Source organism: Leuciscus leuciscus (genome assembly GCF_965113295.1).
Source record: "Leuciscus leuciscus genome assembly, chromosome: 16".
NCBI classification, from domain to species: Eukaryota; Metazoa; Chordata; class Actinopteri; order Cypriniformes; family Leuciscidae; genus Leuciscus; species Leuciscus leuciscus.
In genome coordinates this window covers 24,350,163-24,372,358 of record NC_138740.1, presented here as the reverse complement: position 1 = coordinate 24,372,358, position 22,196 = coordinate 24,350,163, and the positions used below count along the sequence as shown (strand labels likewise).

Below are 22,196 nucleotides of genomic sequence, written 5' to 3'. Positions count from 1 at the left end.
GCAGATGTCTGAGGCACGACGCTACTCCATCTGCCAAGCAGCGCAGATGGGAGGTGAAGGCGGTGTCGCGGGGTGAGTGTTGGGCTGCCAATCCTATGGCTCCCTGTCAGTTGCTGTATTGTTTACAAACCGCCCATGGCTTCTGCACGGATTGCTGGCTGCGGCTCTCAGCGTTGAAAGAGGGGCTTCAATGAAAGCACAGAGGAGCTGTAAACTGATTATGCAGGGCTATTTAGTGAAAGTTTGTACACAAAAATGGAGAAAAGCAGTAGGGGCTGACAGACGTTTTCACACATTTTTATTTGCAAAAATAGAAAACAGCTGGCTGACAAGACTGAAACATAAATATAACAGGCCTATTTAAGCCTCTGATATAAACAGATTTCCTATAGGCTAATTACAGAAAGCAAATGATTTTAAAAGCACTGTGATTGTGAACGATTAACAATAAAGATATGAATTTTCTCATTGATTTGGTCTATTAAATACTTTGTGCTACAAGCCATGATAACTGAAAAACGGTAATTACACGACTCCCACAGTTTTAGGCTGAAGATTTTTCACCCAAAATGTTTAATTCTTAAATTTATTCACCCATATTGTTCCACATCTGTATAATTTTCTTTATTCTGTGAAACAATATATGTTACAGAGTTATTTTGTCCATACAATGAATGTCAATTGGCCCCCGGATTTGTTTTGGACCCAATTGACATTCATTGTACTATGGACCAAAAAAACAACAAAAAAAAACCTATCCATTTAAAGGTGCAGTAAGCAATTTCTCATAAAGGCTGGTGATATTTGAGATCACCGAAAAGAAACACGCCCCTAGACAAAAGGATCACACCCCAATCTTGATGCCTCGGCCCCCACATTCACTGTAAAAAGTTATAAGTTTACTTAAAGTCCCTGTAAAGTCAAAATTAAGTATGTGTTCTGAGTTTGTCACACCACAGAAAAATGTGTTATTAGACACCCACCCAAGTAAATAAAATAAGCTATCAAAATCTTGAAAAAATGAGCAGTGGCCTCTGCTCTCAAACGCTGGGGGCGTGTCCGCTGGCTGCGCTGAAACCACGCCCACTCGCGGGAAAGTTGACTCGCGGGCATGCACTGCCGATGATGGCACCAGTTGTCTGCGTGTCGGGAGGATGAAGGCCGAGGCGGGAGATAGTCAGCTCGGCCCCATTCTCCAGTAACAGCGGATTATCAGTGAATTCCAGTTGTCTCTGACGAAAGTTTATAAAACTATCCTGTGTAAAATTATCACTACAGAGGCGGGTGTTGGTGGTGATCCTCAGCTCTCCATCAAGTTGGCTTTTCACAAAATTAATCCACCTCTTGTTGATATGATCGTTGTTCGGAAATTTAAATAAGGACACCGATCTGTTTTGTAAGTGATCGCATCCAGGTAGTATGCATTTCCGTGACGAAGGCATAGCTAGCTAGCAAACTGTAGGCTGTAGTAAATAATACTGATTGTAACTCGCGATTGAGCGGCTAACTGATAGGGGAGGGGGCAGCCTCAGTGGCTTCAGTCATCAAGTAGGGGCGTGTCCAGGAGCTCAGGGGCTCCAGTGCGTCATCGAGCCCCCGTTTTAGCCCTGCCCAAAAAATCCGGAACACAGCTGTGAAAAACTGTTTAACGGTCTAACTCCACAATTCAGTACTTCACAGTTCACAGTCTTTGTAATATGTTTTAGCAATACATTTCTAACATTTCTAATGTGTTTAGAATTTTTTTTAGAATTGCCTTTACAGGGACTTTAACTTAAAAAAGTGAGGAAACCCGTTGCCTTGAAGATATTAGGTAAATAAACGTCATACATAATTGAAACAATTAAGTTGTGTGGAATTGTCAATGTCACTTAACTAAAAAAAAATCAATTACACATGAAGTTTATTACTTTATAATAATAATTTTAAGGCAACGATGGGTTTCCTCACTTTTTTTTAAAGTCAACTGATCACTTTTTACAGTGTAACGACTATGGCGAAACCTGTTGTGCCTGCCGCCCAAGGGTATGATGTCATCAATAAGTTAAAGCCATTTGTATTACTATGATAATTCAGGTTGAATGTCTCATTGTTATTTAGCTCCTCTACTCCTTCGATAACGAATATTTTACAAATGTGACAAGATTAAGAGGTTATAGCAATCACTAAAAAGGGAACCAAAAGAAAAAACATATATTAGGAGTATGTTATCTCACTTTTCGGACTCACTTTGAGAGCCGATGCTTGAAACGGGCAGTGGAGGAGGTTTAGACGTTCCTAGTCTCGCGTAGCCAGACCTCCAGACTGACAGAAGGTCTGGACTCCATCGCAGCTTTCATTGGCCAAGGACCGCGCAAGAGGCCATCTGACTGATATGTAATGCAACCAATCACAGTTCGTTTTGTTACGCGCCATGTTTAGGTAACTCTAAATGTACCCAGCATTTAGTTGATCCTGGTAAGCGCTCACAGTTGTAAACACAGCGGCTTTCTTCTTCCATGAGGGGGTTTGGCATCACGACGGCTTTGTTTCCAGGCGGACCGTTAAAGAACGCGACACACACTCTCCCGGACATCCTGTAGAATTCAAGCAATTAGATGACGACTTCAAAACTCCTGAGGTGTTTCCAGTGTGCCATATGCATCAGATTACTTACTGCACCTTTAAGAAAGAATGCACAGTTTTGAGGAGTGTCGTAGATTCCTGTAGGCACGAAGACTGTCTCTTTTAGGATCTTTGACGACTCCACTGATTGTAGGCACAAACTCGGCTCCCCTGTTTCTCTTAATTCTGTGCAAGAGTATGCGGTAAACCCCTGTAATGGGACTGCGAACGCGCTTTCCTTGGTTATTAAGAATATGTTCATGAGTGACTCCCAGTTTCTCCAGGATACCTTTTACCTCCTCCTGGTCTCTGTCTAACTCCCCCGGATCAGCCTCGACCAGATGAATGGGGTTGAGCTGGTATAAGGGAGGAATGGGGCGGAAGAGTTCCACTGGCAACAGCCACTCGCAGCCCAACATCTGGTCCAGTGCGCATCGCTCTAACGGTTCTGGCTTCAGTATCCCCCGGATCAGCCGCTGACATGGAGCAGATACCCAGGTTGGCAGGACATAGGCCCCGTCCAGCACACTTTGGCGCAACTTTGCCACAGTGTCAGCACGGAACGGCAAGGTGCCAGTCACCATGAAAAAGAGTAGGACGCCCATTGCCCACACATCCACAGGTGGCCCGATGTAAGACTCGTCTTTGAAGAGCTCCGGAGCTGCATACGGAGGAGAGCCGCAAAAGGTGTCCAGGGCTTGGTTGTGATTCTTGACCCTCTTGCTGAAGCCGAAGTCAGCCACTTTAATGCAGGAGTTAGTTGCATAAAGAACATTTTCAGCCTTCAGATCTCGATGGATGATGTTGTTCTCGTGCTGAAATGAACACACATGCAAATATATAAATTCAAGAAATTCAACATTCTCACGCAGTGATTAAAATGATTTGGTTCGATGACATACTGTACACAATAAAGAAATGGAAAAAATCATTAAAAAAATCTAGTTTCAAAAACATTTTAGAAATGTAGTCTTTGTATTCATGTTAGTTTTCTATTATTTTGAAAAGCTTTTTAAAGAAAAAAAATACTTTAATGCTATATTTTTAACATTTTTTAAGGTTATTTATATATATAATATATACACAAATATAAGTAATTATTCATAAATGTCAATTCAATATTTGAAAAATCTAAATATTAACAAACAGGGTTTTTTTATTGTTTTTTTCTGAGACAATATTAAAAGATCATGCTAAACTACTTAAGACTACTTTTTCAAAATTGAGTTTGTTTCCTTATGATTGTTTTGACATTAAAGGAACCGTATGTAAGATTGTGGCCAAAACTGGTACTCCAATCACTTTCAAATTACTGTAGAGCGGTGTATCCCCTCCCCCCTGACTCCAGGTTGCCAGATAGGCTAGCATTTTTTATCCGACACGTTTGTAGCTGCAGATGTGGTAACTAGAGCAGAGCTGGCAACCCGGATGCCGAAACACTACTGACTTTACGTGATTAGTAGATAGGTGGAGGGTGGCGCTTCAGGCCAAAACACAACATCAACATCAGTTGAGGGCTGCAACTTCACTTTTAAATGACAATATCCTGGCCGGACTACTGTTGTCAGTGATATACGTATTTGAAATGAACATGATTTCTTAATGTCTAGTGACATATCAGGGCCATTTTATGATTAATTTAAATACATTTCTTACATACGGTTCCTTTAAAATATCTCAATTAATTTTAATGCAAAAATGTTAGACATGCTGTTCATAGATGAGGTGTATTTAAATGATTTTGTGTATGAACTGCATTTTAATCTGGACAAAAATGAGCATCATTGACCCATTTAACAGTTTTACTATACTTATTATGACTTACTACTGATGTGTTTTCTAAAATCTAGAGTACAATGTATTTGAGTCTAACCATGTATTTGACTGCTGACAGGACTTGGGCGAATACAATCTTGCTTTCTCGGTCAGAGAGTTTTCCTCCAGAGATGATTCTGGTGTGGAGCTCTCCTCCTCCAGCGAACTCAAGAACCAGGTACAACCGACTTGGCGTCTCCAGTACCTCATAGAGCTGCAATAAGTTTGGGTGATACAAGCTCTCCATGTTGGAGATCTCTCTGGACAGCATCCTCTGGGTCTGCAGATCGAGCCTCATCTTATCCATGATCTTAATCGCAACCTTGTCTAAGGAAATGCGTGCAGAGTCAAATCTGAATGACGTCATTACACATTAATCCTGTTACTTTCTTAATTCTGACCTACTATACCCTAGATTCAAAAAGTCTAAGTGTTTGTTTACAGCCACTTTGATAATGAAAAATCTCATACCTTTGGTGAGGGCGTGGATGGCCAATTTGACCTTCGAAAAGTTCCCACAGCCGATCTGACCATGGACTTTGTAGAAGCCCACCCTTCTGCCCACCGTCAGCTCCTTTATGGTGTTTTCGTCTTTGCACATTTCCAGCGTTAATTTTTCCAGGGGTGTCAGGCGTTTGGAAGGGTCTTCCTCTTCCTCCTTCTCTGCCCCACATTCTGAGCTGTCCGTCAGAGTGTAAAGATTGTGCCGATGCACCTGTGGCGACACCTGAATTGTGCTTGCAGGCATTTTGCAGCTGCTTAAGGCTAAAAAAACAGGAACCAACAGTAACCAAGAAGCAAATTAGTTACAGCGCACAATATTTGCTTGCATGCATAGACATTAATGTGCGATGCATAAAAACATTATTCTACAATAAGAAAAAAACATATAAGCAGAACAGCAGTGAATTCTGTGAAATTGTTCTTTAACAAACAGAAATGTATAGCTGGCATGAACATATCACTGCAGCCCATGCTAACGCTAATCACATAAATAGACTGACTTCACCTTGTTAATAATTTTATATTGTCTAAGCACTATATGCATTGAATAAACTTCAACATTTTAAAAGTTAACAAGCATTTTGACAAGCTTTGTTGACTAAATTAGAACACTACACAACATTAGAAAATGTAAAATCATTTCTCTTACCGTTGTGCTCTCGCAGTAGACTAATGCACGGCTGCTTTTCTTTTTTATAGGATCAGAAGTCAAAGAATATCTCCACATGTTTATAATTTAAGATCTGATCTAAATAAGTCAGAGTAATTCTTTTGCAGGTTACAAAAATAGTCACATTAAGTTATTGTTAAGGTCAAGTAAGACCAACATGTAGATGTTCACTTTAACTGCCCTCTTCTGTAACTGCATGAATAAAAATCACTGATGTGGTTTGCCGTCAAGTCTTCCTGTCTCCAGGGAAGTCTTCTGCTCTCTCTGTCCATCACGTTGTCAAAGTGAAACAGAACATCCTGGTATCATGTTTCCTAATCTGCCAGCTTTATTTAGAGCTACCTTAATCCTCTCTGCTGTCTGAGACGGTGCCTGTGATAAACAAAAGGCAAGAGCCACCAAGAGCCACTGCGAAAGGAGGGTGAATAACTGGCAAACAAGTGCATTTCTGATTCTTTAGAAGCACTTATGGGATATATTATCATGTTTGTGCTGGTGTGATCCACTCACACAGGAGGTCAGGAGATCCTAGATGTGATCGTCAGTGATCTTAATGAGCCTGATCTTTGACTGTACAGCCGTTATGTAACAGCATTACTAATGAGATTACTGCAGGCCCTCCTTGACACATCAAGGGCTTTGGCCGATACTATGATTATTACTAGTCCGCCAGCCTCCCTATGTGAATGATGAGGCTTCACATTCTCATTCTGGAGAGCACGTGTGCCACTCGTGATGGGAAGAAAGCATCTGCAGGCTGATATGTGTTGTGTTTTCTTCGGTGTATAATATTATCTGTGCATATTATAATATTATTCAGTGTACAGTATTATAATATATTCTCAGTCATTATATTCAATATATTCTATGCCATGGGTTATCGTTGACTAAAACAAATTTTTGTGAAAAAAAAATAGTTAATTGAAATAAAACAATAGATTAAAGAACTAAACAAAAATTTTAAAATGTACTGAAATAAGTTGAAGTAATATAAGTTTCTGTAACTCTCGATGGCACAGGCTGATTGCTTCCTGCTGTATCAGTAGCCAATGAGATCGCTGCTCAACCTTGCTACTGCTCAGCATTGGCTATAGCAGTGCAGCGTGCTTCAGAAACCCTCCACCATCCCCAGCTCCACCTGTATAGATCTGCTATGAGTAAATCATGTATGCCATATTGTGCAGCAGCAGCAGCATGTCTTGCTCACAGCAGCGTGTCATGTATGTATTGGCAGTAGCAACTTAGTCCCGTACTTCCTCCGCAGTATGACAATGACAAAAGAACTAAAAATGAATTACTAAAAATGATTTTAAACTGTTACTATTGCTACAATTCCACTGATTATGTTGCATGTAATGTCTGCATTATTTTCAATGCATTAGATTTAAATGTCTGTCACAGTTGAGCTGTTGAGTGATTTAAACTGTACTTAAAAAATCATTTATTTCAACGGTCTGATTCTTTAAATGAACCAGCATTTTCCTGGTAATTGACGTCACGAGCCACTTCCTTTGTAGTGTACAAAGTCTGTGTGCCTGAGGAAGGCACTGAATTGCCAACGTCTCTATTGATGAGATTACAAGCTTTATCTGGAACATGGCCGTTGTGTTTACAGGTGTGCGGGCAACATGCTAGAGCACTCAGGCTGTAATCTCCCTGAAGTGAATGACCTCTCACATAACAGTCTTCACAGCTATATGTTCATAAATGCTCATTTATTCAATTAAGAACATAACACAGAAAGTAAATGAAAAAGATTTAGCATATATTCCAGGGGAAATGCATTTTCAAATGAATACAACTGTCAAACACAAACAGGTGGATGAAGTTGGCCCTCACGTTACATTGGACAGATCATAACAGGTCTCAGTTTTTCCTCCTCTTCAGGCGAGGGTCCATCAAGCCGTAAAGGCTCTGCTGTTCCAGCTCTCTCACCCTCTGACGCAGAACCTCGATCTCTTTGTTTTTCTCATCCTGAATGAACTGGAGCTTCTGAAGTCACAAAAACAACGATGCAAAAAAGAGGTAGAAATAAAGGTGTAATCATAAACCTTGCTTTCCACAATGCTTTGAGGTGTTTTGACGGACGCTGCAGTATGACTCACTCTTTTAAAGATGTTCTGTGGATGAGGAGCAGAGGCTTGTGTCTGAGGATGACTCTTTGCAGACATGCTCTGGGCCCTTGCAAGCTTAGCACCAAACTGCAAATGGATGAAAAATTTTTACAGCCATAAAACTAAAGCAAACATTAAATAATGCTTTAATAGTGCATTAAAACTATTAAAGTTGAATTTATTCACAAAATTAGGGTACTGAATTAAATTCTACCTCCATTTGAAGTTTAATGGTTTGGCTTTGCTTTTCTTTCTCCTTCTCCCTCATCTGCCTTCTCATCTCCTCCAAAGCGCATTCATTTCTCTCATGAGCCACTTTCAGATCAGTTTCTTTAGCATCCACTTAGAAAACAAGATATAAATGTTTCCTTTTTGAATGTATAATCTTGCAATTTTTTTTAACTGTATCTATACTGGACAGTAGCTATACTAGCTGTCTCATCGGTTTTATTGGATGGTAGATAAAAAGTGTTGTGATTTTCACTCACATTTCCTTTGTGCTTCTTTTTCACGGTCTTCCAACTCCCTCTGGTGTTGATCTTGCAGGGCTTTCATTTCAGCCGCCAGTCTTTGAAGCCGAGTCTTGCTTTCCTACAACCACACAGGGGGAGAATCAAGCTCAAACAACAAACACAATTTTATGCTTATGCCAGCAGTAATTGAATACAGCCCCATCTTACCTCTATTTGAGCTTCATTTTCTTTCTTCATCCGAAGAGCTTCATTTTTCAGCCTTTCATTTTCAACTAGAAAGTGTTGTGATCATTCATGCACATTTTAATTTGGATTGGATTATACTGAAATGTAGTGTGTTATATTAAGAGAACAGTAGCTAGCCTACGAGTTAAGATTCTTTCTCTACCTCTGAGGTCGCACTGTTGTTGTAAGGTGTGTTGTAGACCTTTGACAGTTTCCAAAAGTCCATCTCTCTCTGTAGAAGAAAGTAAACCATGTCGAAGAAGGTGTTATAATATTATACTGCATTAATTAACGGGATAACTTTACGTAGAAAGAGTACAAATCACTATATTGCAATTCAAGTAACTGTTATGGGGATAGAAATGTAAACCCTAAAATTCACATATAAACATTTTAAACAACTGAAAAACTTCAACATTTCTACAATTACACCGCCAGATGGCAGCAGAGATACATTTTTCCCAATTCTTTGGCAAATAACGTTACCTTATTTTATATCCATATATATTTATTGTCTTACCTTCAGTTAAATATTTCTCCTTGTTTTGTGCGAGTTTTAGAAATCTGCTAGTCTCGTCCAGTTGTATTTCAAGAGTACTAGTTTCCCCTTTCATCTCCGTAATTTTCTTAATCACACAAAACGTAGGTAATTTACCTCAGAACATTAACGTTAGCGCATTCACAGAGCTTTTATAACAACGTTCTTCACAAAGGTTATTTTAATATCTGAAATATACATTTAGTGCTAGAGGCCTTACATTCTCCAGCTGGATGAAATCTTTCACAAGTTTAGTCAAGTCGACGGCAGTTAGCTTTTTCATCTTGGCCAGCGTTTAACAATAGGCAGCAACAATGATAAATATTTTACGCTTAGTCGTCACTTTGAGGACAAATTATAGTAAATGGTGTATGGTAAACGACTTTCTCAACGTATATTACGGATATGTTTCCAGGATAAACACATGGAAAGATGCATGTGTGTGAAATGCATAATACCTTCGAATTATCAACCACATGATCCCTGGGAGTAGTAACGTTATACAGAAGTCTTAAAGGGATAGTTCACCCAAAAATGAAAATTAGCCCATAATTTACTCACCCTGAAGCCATCCTAGGTGTATATGACATTCTTCTTTCAGATGAATACAATCGTTGTATTAAAAAAATGTCCTGGCTCTTTCAGGCTTTATAATGGGAGTGAATGGGTGTATGTCTTTGGAAGTCCATCAAAGCACATCCATTCATGATTAAAGTGCTCCACGGGTTAATAAAGGCATTCTGAAGCGAAGCGATGCGTTCGTGTAAGAAAAATATCCATATTTAAAACTTTAGCTTCCGGCAGACGGCCTACGCAAGTCGACTTGCGTCAAAAGAGTAACCCTTGAACTTGACGCACAACGCAATGATGAACGCGGTTGCCCAGTCCTGTTTGTTTGAACCACGAGAGGCTTCAAAGCTTACACTACTCCTACATCCTACATCGTGAAGTGTTACTCTTTTGGCGTAAGTCGACTTTGCGTAGGCTGGGAGTTTAACGGGAGTTGTAGGTCACAGAGTGCAAAACCAGTATTTCTTAGTTCATTGCTGTCATTTTATTTCAAGATACCACTTATATTACAAATTTCAAAGTTAAAAACATCCCTTTTGAAATGATAAACAATACTGAACCAAGGCCCAAACAGCATTGAGTAGACAACCATGCTAACAAAAAACACATCTTAAAGGGGTCATCGGATGCCCATTTTCCACAAGTTGGTATGATTCTTTAGGGTCTTCATGTAAAGTTTGTAACATACTTTGGTTAAAATTCCTCAATGGTTGTGTAAAACAACACACTTTTTACCTCCTCAAAAACAGCTGTTTTCACAGCGACCGTTTGGGTGCATGTCTCTTTAAATGATAATGAGCAACTGCTCACCCCTCTCTGTCCACACAATACACATAAAGTGCTGGCCTTGGTGGACAGTATACAAATGGCTGAGAGGGAAATATGCTAATACGGGACAATCCGTCAGCGGTCGTGGGCGGAGCACTTTTTTTTTTAGCAAAGTTGGCTTGTCCTGAAACAAAATTGATCATATATACATTATTGTGGCACTGAGGATAAAAGCCTGTAACAGTTCACATAAACATAAGAATCCCTCTTGATATAAATGTGTCACATTGTTTTTTAACACTGATGATAGAATCTTAAATAGGCACATAGTGGTGGTTAGTTCTCTGAAAACAAACTATAAACATGCACAAAATAATACAGCAATATAACTGTTATACAACTGCATGTGAGAGCATAATGTATACTTCTGCTCCATGTCTGCTCAAAATAACCTCTGAAGCCTTTAACCCTCCAAATTAGGAGAATAAAGAAAAGACTCCAGGCCTTATTCAGCCCACTATTAGCTTGCCAAAAGATTTGTTTCATGACATACATTCCCCTGGAGAAGGCTTGGATTATGGATCCACGTCTTGTTCGATGTTGGCTAACCATGTCAGACGGCACATGCACAAAGAGCAAATGTACTCCACTTTTAGTAAGGGGTAATGTTGTCGAGTAGGTCAGGAGACAAGTATCCTTCAGGAGTGGGCAAATTCTTCACCTCTACCTTCTGTGGGGTGGTTGGTGTATTTGGTTTAAGGAAGAGACTGTTTTTCCAATCCACCCCATCTACCATAGTGTACTCTGGACTGGTGGGCTTTGCAAGGATGGGAAATGCAGTGGACAGAGAGGACGTGTTCGTTTCAGTGTGTGAAACAACAGTGTTCGTCTCACTTTGTTGTTCTTGACTCTGTGATTGGTCTGTAATTGGTGGGTTTGGTTTATCGAGGTGGGCGCTGATTGCACTGGCAACAAGCTCGGAGGTGTAGCCTCTTTCGTCAGGGATCACCACCAACTGTTGGATTTCTTTTCTCTTATTGTTGTCTTTATCCTTCTGAGTTTCATTATGACAGGTGTTCATCCTTTCTTGCTCTTCCAGAGAAAGCACAGCTTCACCACGCTGGGTGACGTCACTCACTTGTGAGTAAAGGCTGTTAGACCAGGTTGTGTCTTGTGGACAGACGGCTGCAGGTTGCGGTGGCCCAGAGTGTGTGCGCGACAACAGGTGGAAACCGTCGTGGCAACTGGTTGAAGGGTGATGAAGATCCGTTTGATCGTGATCTGACAGGTCCGGATCACAGCAGCTAGCCCGTCCCGAGTCATCATCCCTGAAACTACTGGACATTTGAGGCGAGTCAGAAACCGGAGAGTCGATAAGGAGCTCTTCTTCTCTCTCGTGTGGTTCGTCGATGTCCACCTCTATGAACTCTACCCAAGGATCATTGCTGTACAGTTCTGGCCGCAAGCCCATGTGGGTGCTTAAGATTGATGTGAATTCACTCAGCTGACCTTTCTGTGGAGAAATGAACCAAACAGAAAAGCTTTAATTTGTAGCCCCTAAACGTTCTACAAAATGAATGTTAAGTCACATACCTGTAAAAGCACAGGGTCAATCCCTTTGATTTTTGGTCCGGGGACTGGCGGCAGGAAAATCACCATTAGCCTACAACAGAAATCAGGCCACACTTAAGTTAAAACTTTGCTTTGAGTAGCCAAATGGTTTGAATATTGAATGGCCAACTATGCAGGTTTCTATACTGTATATTTCATAAAAATAATCAAAAGGATGCATAAACTGATCAAAAGTGACAATCAAGACTTTTACATTGTTAGAAAAAAATTCTATTTCAATTAAATGCTGTTCTTTTGAACTTTATATTCATCAAAAAATCCTTTAAAAAATGATCAAGGTTTCCACAAAAATATTAAGCAGCACAACATTTCAACATTGGTAATAAGAAATATTTATTGAGCAGCAATTTAGCATTTTAGAATGATTTTTGAAGGATCATGTGACACTGAAGACTGGAGTAATGATGTTGAAAATTTAGCTTTGCCATCACAAGAATAGATTACATTTTAAAATATAATAAAATAGTATTTTAAATTGTAATAATATTAAAAAATATATGTTTTACTGCTTTTTTGATTAAATAAATGCAGCCTTAGCGGCCATTCACACAGAATGCGTTTTTGTTAGAGGGAAAAACGCAAGGTCTCGAGACGTGTTTTTTAAAAGTTTAATTTGTTTTAAGCGTCACGTTTTTCGAATGCAGTGTCATGCGTGAGGCTCTACAAAAGACGTGACTGTCGTACACCTCCGTCTAGCGCGTGTTTACATTTAATTGAAAAATAATGGAAAAGTAGCGCAGTGGAATGGAAAAACTCATTCTATGGGAACGGACCCTTTGTGAGCATAAGAGATTTGTTTGAAAAACATCCAACCTTCTGAACAGTAGTGAGAATATTAATATATTTTGAGAGAAAAACACATTCCTACCAGTTATAAATGAGAATCTGTCTTGCCTGACTTTGAATTTGCCTATATTGAGGTCTTGAATGTTGTACAGTGGAATTCAGTTGTAATCTATTGTGTGTTTTAGTTGTAATGCAATAAAATAATAAACTAATAAACGCAGTAAAACATTAAAAGGTAATGCAGGAAAATGAAAGGACAGAGAAAACTAATAAGTGTTTAGAGAATGCCACAGTAAATCCTTGTCACTGTCAGATTTCTTTTACACTGTTATATAACAGAGCATGTACTCACTTATGTTGACGTGAAACTATGATCAGCATCAAGATAATTGCGACACCAACAGCAGAGAAGACAAGCACAGCTGTAATAGGAATTCTTGATTCTGAAAATAAAAGGAGACATTCAAAACATCACTGAAGAAAAAAAAAAAGTCCTTCCTTCCTTCCTTCCTTTCAAAACCTACAAACCGGTAGATCTTTAAACTGACCTTTGTTAGAAATGAGTATGAAAATGGAGTCACTGAAGACACCAAAATTGTAGCCTCTCATTTTTGACCTGACTCTGAGTTCATATTCAGTGTTGCTGCAGAGACCATAGATATACGCCTGTGTGTCTTTGCTATTCTCCAGCTGTAGAGAGACAAAGAAAGCTAAGACACATCATAACACTCCAACCTTGAAGCCTTGAAGATATTGTGTTCCAAACATGGTCTAATTATGTCTGCAAAATCCAGGTCATAGTCTTCACCATGGTGAATCAAATGTAAATGCAAATTACTTTTAATAAAGCTTCAGAGGAACTCCTCAAGAAACACATTTAACTTCAAGTCTGTTTCTCATTAGGAGCAGATTAGAAATCTGGATTTGATGATTGCACAACGTTGCGTGAGACTCACTGAGATCCACTGGTCTGAACCCTTTTTTCTGTACTGTGCCTCATATAGCAGCAACATCCATCCTGTCTTCACATTCTCTGCAGCAGACGGAGGAGGATCCCAGCTCACAACCACATCACAGATTAAGCTAGTTGAGCTCATACTCAAAAGAGTCCAGTTTAGTCCTACAGGCGGATCTGGAAACACTGAGAAAATAATGAACAACTAAGAATAAATGGAACATGTTTGCAAGTATTTTGCCCTTTAACCAATACCTAAACTTAACAACTACCTTACGAACTACAAAAAAGCAGTAATTAGGAGTTTATTGAGGCAAAAGTCAGAGTTAATAGTTAGTTAATAGTGAGAATTGGACCCTAATCTGAAGTGTGTCCATATATTTATATATAAAATGTATATAAAAACTGAACAAATAAGTAACTAAAACTTATTGAAAATACATTTATAAAAACCTATATGTATGTATGTATAAATATACGGTATCTCACAAAAGTGAGTACACCCCTCACATTTCAGCAAACATTTGAGTATATCTTCTCAAGGGACAATACTATAGAAAAGAAACTTGGATATATTTTAGGGTAGTCAATGTGCTGCTTGTATAGGAGTATAGATTTACTGTCCTCTGAAAATAACTCAACATACAGCCATTATTGTCAAAATAGCTGAGTACACCCTAAGTTATAATATCTGTACGTCGTTTAACCATGCAAAGCCACGTCCTATTCATCATGTTATTTTTTTGTCTGCTTGACAGGACCATACAAATCTGTGTGTCTTGTATTAGAGCAGTTAAAATTTGTGCTTTGAGTACAATTCTCTCATACTGAGCACTGGATGTTCAACATGACACCTCATGGCAAAGAACTCTCTAAGGATTTGAGAATTAGAATTGTTGCTCTCCACAAAGATGACCTAAGCTATAAGAAGATCGGTAACACCCTGAAACTGAGTTACAGTACAGGCCAGGGTCATACAGAGGTTTTCCAAGACGGGTTCCACTCGGAACGGGCCTCGCAAGGATCAATCAAAGAAGCGGAGTCCTCATGCTGTGCGTCAGGTGCAGAAGCTGGCTTCAAAAAACAGACGCATGAGTGCTCCCAGCATTGCTTCAGAGGTTGCAGAAGCGGAAGGTCAGCTTGTCAGTGCTCAGACCATACACCGCACAGAGCAACAAGTTGGTTTGCATGGCCGTCGTCCCAGAAGGAAGCCTCTTCTGAAGCTGGCTCACAAGAAAGCCTGCAAACAGTTTGCTGAAAGCAACCTATCCAAGAGCATGAATTACTGGAACCATGTCCTGTGGTCTGATGAGACTAAGATAAACTTGTTTGGCTCAGATGGTGTCCAGCATGTGTGGCGATGCCCTGGTGAGGAGTACCAAGAAAATTGTGTCTTACCTACAGTCAAACATGGTGGCGGTAGCATCATGGTCTGGGGCTGCATGAGCGCTTCTGGTACTGGGGAGCTGCGCTTCATTGAGGGAAACATGTATTTCAACATGTACCTTCAGAAACTGGGCCGAACGGCATGATAACAACCCCAAACACACAGCCAAGATGACAACTGCCTTGCTGAGGAAGCTGAAGGTGATGGAGTGGCCAAGTATGTCTCCAGACCTGAGCCCTATTGAGCACCTGTGGGGCGTCCTGAAGCGGAAGGTGGAGAAGCGCCATGTGTCGAACATCCAGCAGCTTCGTGATGTCATTATGGAGGAGTGGAAGAGGATCTCAGCAACAACCTGTGCAGCTCTGGTGAACTCCATGCCCAGGAGGATTAAGGCAGTGCTAGATAACAATGGTGCTCACACAAAATATTGACACTTTGGACACAGTTTTGACATGTTCACTTAGGGTGAACTCACTTTTGTTGCCAGCTATTTTAACAATATTGGCTGTAAGTTGAGTTATTTTTTTCAGAGGACAGTAAATCTATACTCCTGTACAAGCAGCACATTGACTACTCTAAAATATATCCAAGTTTCATTTCTATAGTATTGTCCCTTGAGAAGATATACTCAAATGTTTGCTGAAATATGAGGGGTGTACTCACTTTTGTGAGATACTGTATATGTAAATATATGTGAAAATGTTTTATCTTTGAAAGCATGACAAGACAGAAAAGACAAAGAGTGTCTTTGTGTTTGCCAAATGGCTTACCAATGTCCTCCACGTTGAAAGATATTTCATCATAAACAACATCAAGAGAGCGTGAACGCAGCTGGATCGCGTAAGGGTACCATATAACAGTATTCCTGGAATCAAAGTAGCATTCATTCCTCGAGGAGCTGTAACTTGGACATTCACTCCATTTTCTCTCACTTTTCTTAGAATCCCTGCAGACATGTGGGAAATAGGGGATCATTATTAGAAGAACAGTCATTTGTCTATCAACTGACTGCTATAGACTGATTGTAACTTGCATCAATTCTCTTTTACTTGTAGGTGCAAGAGAGTTATGTTACCAAATAATACCAATTATCATGCAGTTTTTTATATATTAATATGCATTTTATTCTATGATGTACTATGATTACTAATTACTTTTCTAAGATGTAGAAAAGTCTCAGATTCTCAAGTTCTTTGCCGTTCTGTAAGGATTCAGTCTCCCACTGACAATGGAAAGTCATCAGCTCTCGAGAAAAGCATCCAGTCAGATGAGGCAAAGTTGAAGTTTGACCTGCAAAGAGAGGAAAAAAAATACTTAAACCCTTGCTGGTATTGAACATAGTTGCCTTAAGGCATGTTTCTAAGAAGTCTGATGGACCAGAAAAAAATAACAGGAATGTCAAGTTTTTAATTAGTATTAATTATGACATGTTTTACTGCATCAGCTTCCTATACAGAAAAATTAATATTTCATAAGATATATAAACATGGCATCAATAATGAAGTTCTATATTCTAATGCTTCTTTTTTGCAATTCATAAATGATAAGGAATAAGGTTCTTTTTTATGCAAACGTTTAAAAATGTGTGCTATCAAGCACAGCTGTGAGTAATCAAATGTTTTACTGCTAAAATAACATTCTGAAAAAGGGAAAATAATCTGTGAAGGTCCTTCAGTTTAAAACAGTTTTGGACTAACAGGATGTAACATAAATCCCAGTTGGGCTATAACTGTCAGCTGTGTTTTCCTGGAAATGTGTGCTGGCATTTTTCACATGTAGAAGAATATGAGTGGCAGAGCAGCAGTTTTTGCCTGCAAGCTCTTTGAAAGGCTCTCCCCGACCTGCTCAGCTGACAACATTTAGACAGCAATTCTGATAACACTTTAACTGACAATTTGAAGTAACAGCTAAATTTAAACATGGTTCCCAATGGTACGATTCATCTCAAAGTAGTGTGTAATGGAAGAATGACTGAGGATTTATTTCTAGGCCACAACATCTGTATTGTCTGATTATTTACACTCCCAGTGCTTTTTCAGTTAATTCATTTACATTACATTTAATCATTTAGCAGACGCTTGTATCCAAAATAATATTCTTCATTATCTCTTATTATGTTGTTTTTTCCCCCCAGGAAAAACAGAGGAATTATTATTAAGAGCCATCATGCTAGCTTGGTTTGTGAACTGGACTTATTTGAGTTTGTCTGTTTAGGGCAGGGGTGGGCGATGTGACCAAAATCCTATTTCACGACAACAACATACATCACAATATAGTTATTTTTTATTAATATATTATATTATTTAATTTTTTTTCTAATTAAGTTTTTGGGTACGATAGGTTTGTTTAACATGTAGTTAGAAATAGTGCAGAAATTGAATAATCAAATGTAAAAATAAATACTGCATAGTCTTCACTGTATGAATTAAATATAAATGTATTCTTATTAAAGCTGCAAAAGTTATTCAGTCAAGAGAATTATGTTTTTATCTCCTTTGTTTGATAAACATGAATGAGACCGAGAGCAGCAGGTTTATTAAGTTGCTGTCACTTTATGACCGAATGCACGAATTCAATATACTGATACACACATCTGGTTTACACCCAACTGTTTACTTTCACTTGACATAACCAACTGTGTTTACATGAATACTCCACATGATGAGCATTTTGACATAATAGAGTGTGTATTCGACCATTCAAGCACAATAAGACATGAAAGAGAACTGAATTCGCGATCACATGCTGAGCTTTCAGTCAGCTCGAGCACCGCATTTAGTTCTTTCATAGCTTACTGCGCTTAGTAACTCTTTTTAACATCAAGCAAGTCCCGCTCTGTATTGTCTCATTCATGATGTCACGATCCCTGCCTGTGTTTCCTGTGTTTGTTGTCATGGACTTTTATTTTGCAGTTCTATGCTTCCATTGTTGCTTTGTTTACATCATGTTTGGAATCTCCTGTTTCGCCTGGATTTACTTTTGTTGTTTTGTTTTAATAAAATAGTCATTGCATTTGGGTCATACTCTCGTTTCTCTGAAACTGCCATCGTAACAGAACAACAGACCACTAATGGGTCTCCGACAAGGAGAACGCAGCATTGAGGGCTATCAACTAATGAACTAATGAGTTACTATGGAAACTATGATTACTATGGGTGTCCTCAAATCAGTGTCCATGGGAAGGGAATAAAGCAGCAGGGAAACATGAGGTGAACAAGCAACAATGGAAACACAAAACTTCCAAATAAAAGTCCATGACAACAAAAACAGGAAACACAGGCAGGGATCGTGATTCGCGTGGCACATGCATTTTATCATTTTAAAGTGTCATTAGTGCTTATGTTATGAGTATATAATTTACATACTACGATATGTACGATATAGCAAAATCTCTAACGATAGACATTTTATACCATCGCCACAATATATATTGTCATACCGTCAAAGCAAAATTACTTGCTTGATGCAAAAGATTTGCAACCATGTAGTCTCATGTTTATGAGTCAGGATTGCATCTTGTAATAACACTCTCCAAAATTTTTTTTTATTTGTGCAATAAATTAGCCTTGCAGCTTACTGTATATGCATTTTTTTTTTTTGAAATTCTTTGTAAACTAATTCTCTGCCTGACAAAGGATAACGATTAATCAGAGCTGTCATTTCAGTAGAATATGTTCCCATAGAAACTAATGTATAGCACAAATAGCACCTGCAGAGTGATGTTAAGCTAACCATCTATTTCATATAGCAACATGCACTCCCTCCCACTTACCGCAGCCACTTTCACTCAGAAAACATTATATTTGATAGAATTAATAATGGGCAGACTAGTTCAAAGCACAGTACAATGTTTCAAAGCGAAAGCATTAAATGGGCTTGTGAAGAACGGAAGTGTAGCGGTAACAGCCGAAAGAAAATTCATTCATTTCATCCTAAGAGCCATGGAAAAATCCTGATTCCGGCTCAGATTGGCTTAATTTTCTTAACTAAAGATACAGTTTCTCTGCAGCCAGCATTTGGAGTCCTGAAAATATGTTAAGGATTTGTTTTATTTCATATGTAAAATCCAATCAGTATGCAGATGTCCCTATTGACTATTTGCAGAAAGCCAAACAGCCACCTCTGGTTCACAATGGTGGCCAACTAATAGGGTGGAGCAATGGGTGGGTTGCTAAAGAAAACATCCTGTTTTCTTGTTGTTTGGCTACACTGTTGAACAACAGGCTCTTTGAGGGAAAAAAGTTGTTGAAAGTGGCAATTATTTGTGTTGTTTTCTCTGAATGTTCCAAATTCAAACCCCTCGAGCAAGACATGTCACAATGGGCTAGTCCAAAAGACTGTATCTACAAACTGCTAACCTTGTATTGTAGGAGGCACACTTTGTGTTGTCAGAGCACCGGTGAACAAGATACAGATGAGAAGGGTGGTCTCCATGGTATAGTAGCCTATAGTCCCTGTGAAAACCAAAATAAAGTCAAATATGAAATCTGTTAACAGCCTACATTGAGTAATGGAAGCTAGTACCAGCTAATAGTCCTTATTCTTCATTTTTCATCTTTACCTCAATTCAAACACAGTTTGGTCCATTTATTAATTTATTTCATTGTGGAATTCAATCAGTTCATGATACTGACAGGATTACAAAATCACAGTAAACAGTCCTCTGCCATCCATTTTAAACCAAAGGCTCTAGCTAGCGGTTGTGAAATATATCCTCACGGCAACATGGCTTCGCTCCAATCTGCTTCTGGAAAACATCTTCTCAGAAATCCATGTATTGACTCTGCACTCAGCTGCATGTGGATCTCAGCCCTTCTCTTTGAGATTAAAATGGCCTTCACACTCAGTCCAGCAGTACAGAGATAACAAACTTTCACTTAGGGTGAAGGGCTTGGTCCTTGATAAAATGGGTACAGTCTGTTCTACAATGCCAAAGTGCATAATTGGGAAGTTGATAACAGAAGTGGTGTATGTTTGATATGGAGCTTCCTGAAAAAAGTCTGAGATTGTCTCTGCGCACCTTTCTTATTTAACATGACAATGCCACAAGTGACTATTTATCAAAACAATGAACTACTGACATTGTAAAAAAGTAGTACAAAAATCTGTAGCCCTACTTGAGCATGTTCACGGCATTTAACACAAGAGTTTGTGAGGGGAGAGTGTAATTAGCCCTGAGCGAGAAATATTTGAGTTAATGGTTTGTGTTTTACTCACACAAACAAAGTGAATATACGTAACTCACTCCAGCAAGGAGTGAGTTTTTAAAAATCAATGTTTCAGCAAGGAAATTGACATCTCTGTCGCTCCGCTCCACTCAAGTGTTCCAGTCCGGCTTTTAGTTTGCCAGTTGCTTTGGAGACACAAAAAGCTTGCGTTTTTGGCTTCTTTTGAAACTATTTTCTTAGTTTGAGATGAAATATACAAATTACTGGCCAAAAAATACTGAAATACTATTCATGGAACTGTATAAAATAAATATCACACTTGCAATCATGCCAAAGACAGAACTGATGCCATGCTGATATTTATTTTTACTCCAGTAGGTAATCAGTCCCAGTGCTGTTGTTGGACAGGCTTCTGTGCTTCACCTGTCCTGGAGTTATAGTTAATCACTCACTCCCTATATGCTTTATTAAAAACGTATTGTATACCCTTTCATCCTCATCTGGACATAATATGACGTGCTATGACGTAAACCTAATCCGTATTAGTCACCATACACACGTAAACATGATAAACATAGCCTAAACAATTATGTTCCAAACAGAAATATAGATAATGCAGTTAAAAACAACTTTACATGATACATCTGTATACTTTTGTTTTGCCTTAAAAAGTTACATTTCATTAAATGAATCTTCCACATCAGCATCCGCATGAAGAATGAATCCCACGTTTGTCTCATTACATTGAACTCACCTTTTCCAAGAGTGCGATACGAATTTGTATATCGTGAACTTCTATGAAAGTATTCCTCGGGGAAACTTGACTTCTTCGTATGACAGCTTGGTTAAATCAAAACATTTTTTGTTTGAAAGGCATCATAAATTAGCCCTGTTTTCTCTTCTGCCGCTTTGCCTAACGCGTGTCCTGTGGTTCTGACAGACTGGACCTAGACTGCAACACTCTCTGGTCATCTGGCTCCAACATCCGTAACGTACTATGGTTTCTCTCTAAGGCATTCGAAGAAAAGCGCCAGTTTTCTTTGAAGCACCCTGCGGGAGCTTGTAAAGTAAACCCTTATACACCAAGGCACTTAATCTGTTTACTGCATGTAGATTTTCGCATGCGAAAAATAAATGTACACGGGACTCCGCCCTAACAAACGTCACACTGTTTTCCCACAACTGCTCTGTAAAATGCCACGCGCGTTATTTATTTATCACTGTGTTGATTTTTATAAACGCTCGCTATTATAAGAATACATCGGAATAGCCTACATCAATCGAGCATTGTGGTCAGATATTAATTTCCTGAGCTTCCCTCGAAAGCTGCAAACATTGACAATCATTTTCAGAATGCTGTCTGTGTAATTAGGTTTTCACATAGGCATAGCCTACATATTCATCCCCATATGGCTATTATTGGCAGGTTTTGTGGTGTTGTGCTCTCCATATATAGGCGTTGTTTACACATGATAAACAATGCAGGGTTGAATGGGTACACGTGACTGGAATGGGACACGTGTTTAAGGGGTCTTGCAGGATTACCGTTAAGACTTTACCAGAACAAACGCATGTAGAAGAAAAGTTTGTGTGGCAAAGTGGAAGATTTAAAAGTTAGGCGTTCTGTCAAGGGCTTTAGTTGGCACACTTTTACAACAGTGAATATTTCTCAAAGTCAATCTCTGTATAGATTATTTGTTCAGACAACAAAAAGCTAATGCTTATTTATTTATTTATTTATTTATTTATTTATTTATTCATCACAACATAATAATTATGAAACACCAAACAAGTCACATTTTATAAAATGACATCATATAAAACGTAACTTAATTTATGAAAAATACTCTTTCAGTAATCCAACAGCTTTTACAATCTTTTTTTTTTTTTACAGTATTGGAATTTTACATTTGGAAGAAAAAATCTAATTCAACAGAAAATATTGTAATTTACATTTTATTATATTTTATTGTTTGAAACCAACATA

General features: G+C 38.8%; 3 protein-coding genes across 5 annotated transcripts; all 3 read right to left on the bottom strand.

Annotated features, from left to right (window-relative positions):
• Window positions 1–23: 23 nt before the first annotated feature.
• Window positions 24–7,076, bottom strand: nim1kb (NIM1 serine/threonine protein kinase). Its single transcript, XM_082141959.1, has 4 exons — window positions 5,573–7,076; window positions 4,891–5,184; window positions 4,478–4,746; window positions 24–3,419 (listed from the first exon to the last, which is right to left on the bottom strand). The coding sequence occupies exons 2-4, from the start codon at window positions 5,165–5,167 to the stop codon at window positions 2,664–2,666; spliced, it is 1,302 nt and encodes a 433-aa protein (XP_081998085.1). The 5' UTR covers window positions 5,168–5,184; window positions 5,573–7,076; the 3' UTR covers window positions 24–2,663.
• Window positions 7,077–7,262: 186 nt separating this feature from the next.
• ccdc152 (coiled-coil domain containing 152) lies at window positions 7,263–9,836 on the bottom strand. 2 transcript variants are annotated; one of them, XM_082141985.1, is made up of 8 exons: window positions 9,164–9,836; window positions 8,926–9,031; window positions 8,569–8,637; window positions 8,388–8,452; window positions 8,196–8,298; window positions 7,922–8,049; window positions 7,699–7,794; window positions 7,263–7,585 (listed from the first exon to the last, which is right to left on the bottom strand). In XM_082141985.1, the coding sequence occupies exons 1-8, from the start codon at window positions 9,224–9,226 to the stop codon at window positions 7,460–7,462; spliced, it is 756 nt and encodes a 251-aa protein (XP_081998111.1). In that variant the 5' UTR covers window positions 9,227–9,836; the 3' UTR covers window positions 7,263–7,459. The 2 variants fall into 2 exon arrangements, with proteins under 2 accessions (XP_081998111.1, XP_081998112.1); XM_082141986.1 differs by having other exon boundaries at window positions 7,265–7,585; window positions 9,505–9,836.
• Window positions 9,837–9,974: 138 nt separating this feature from the next.
• ghrb (growth hormone receptor b) lies at window positions 9,975–21,516 on the bottom strand. 2 transcript variants are annotated; one of them, XM_082141948.1, is made up of 9 exons: window positions 20,953–21,516; window positions 19,400–19,486; window positions 16,196–16,331; window positions 15,812–15,987; window positions 13,656–13,840; window positions 13,248–13,389; window positions 13,052–13,142; window positions 11,875–11,944; window positions 9,975–11,794 (listed from the first exon to the last, which is right to left on the bottom strand). In XM_082141948.1, exons 2-9 carry the CDS (start codon window positions 19,473–19,475, stop codon window positions 10,934–10,936), a joined length of 1,737 nt encoding a protein of 578 aa, XP_081998074.1. In that variant the 5' UTR covers window positions 19,476–19,486; window positions 20,953–21,516; the 3' UTR covers window positions 9,975–10,933. The 2 variants fall into 2 exon arrangements, with proteins under 2 accessions (XP_081998074.1, XP_081998073.1); XM_082141947.1 differs by having other exon boundaries at window positions 19,400–19,495; window positions 20,964–21,515.
• Window positions 21,517–22,196: the final 680 nt, after the last annotated feature.

Excerpts from the sequence above, each read along its gene's own strand:
- nim1kb (XM_082141959.1), bottom strand. The coding sequence starts at position 5,167 with ATGCCTGCAAGCACAATTCAGGTGTCGCCACAGGTGCATCGGCACAAT. Across the intron at positions 4,747-4,890 it reads CATCCACGCCCTCACCAAAG|ACAAGGTTGCGATTAAGATC; the intron begins GTATGAGATTTT and ends GCATTTCCTTAG. Across the intron at positions 3,420-4,477 it reads TGTCAGCAGTCAAATACATG|CACGAGAACAACATCATCCA; the intron begins GTTAGACTCAAA and ends TGTTCATTTCAG.
- ccdc152 (XM_082141985.1), bottom strand. The coding sequence starts at position 9,226 with ATGAAAAAGCTAACTGCCGTCGACTTGACTAAACTTGTGAAAGATTTC. Across the intron at positions 8,638-8,925 it reads GGAGAAATATTTAACTGAAG|AGAGAGATGGACTTTTGGAA; the intron begins GTAAGACAATAA and ends TTTCTTCTACAG. Across the intron at positions 8,050-8,195 it reads AAAAGAAGCACAAAGGAAAT|TGGATGCTAAAGAAACTGAT; the intron begins GTGAGTGAAAAT and ends TTGTTTTCTAAG.
- ghrb (XM_082141948.1), bottom strand. The coding sequence starts at position 19,475 with ATGGAGACCACCCTTCTCATCTGTATCTTGTTCACCGGTGCTCTGACA. Across the intron at positions 15,988-16,195 it reads CTTTTCTACATCTTAGAAAA|GGATTCTAAGAAAAGTGAGA; the intron begins GTAATTAGTAAT and ends ACATGTCTGCAG. Across the intron at positions 11,795-11,874 it reads TTGACCCTGTGCTTTTACAG|AAAGGTCAGCTGAGTGAATT; the intron begins GTATGTGACTTA and ends ATTTCTCCACAG.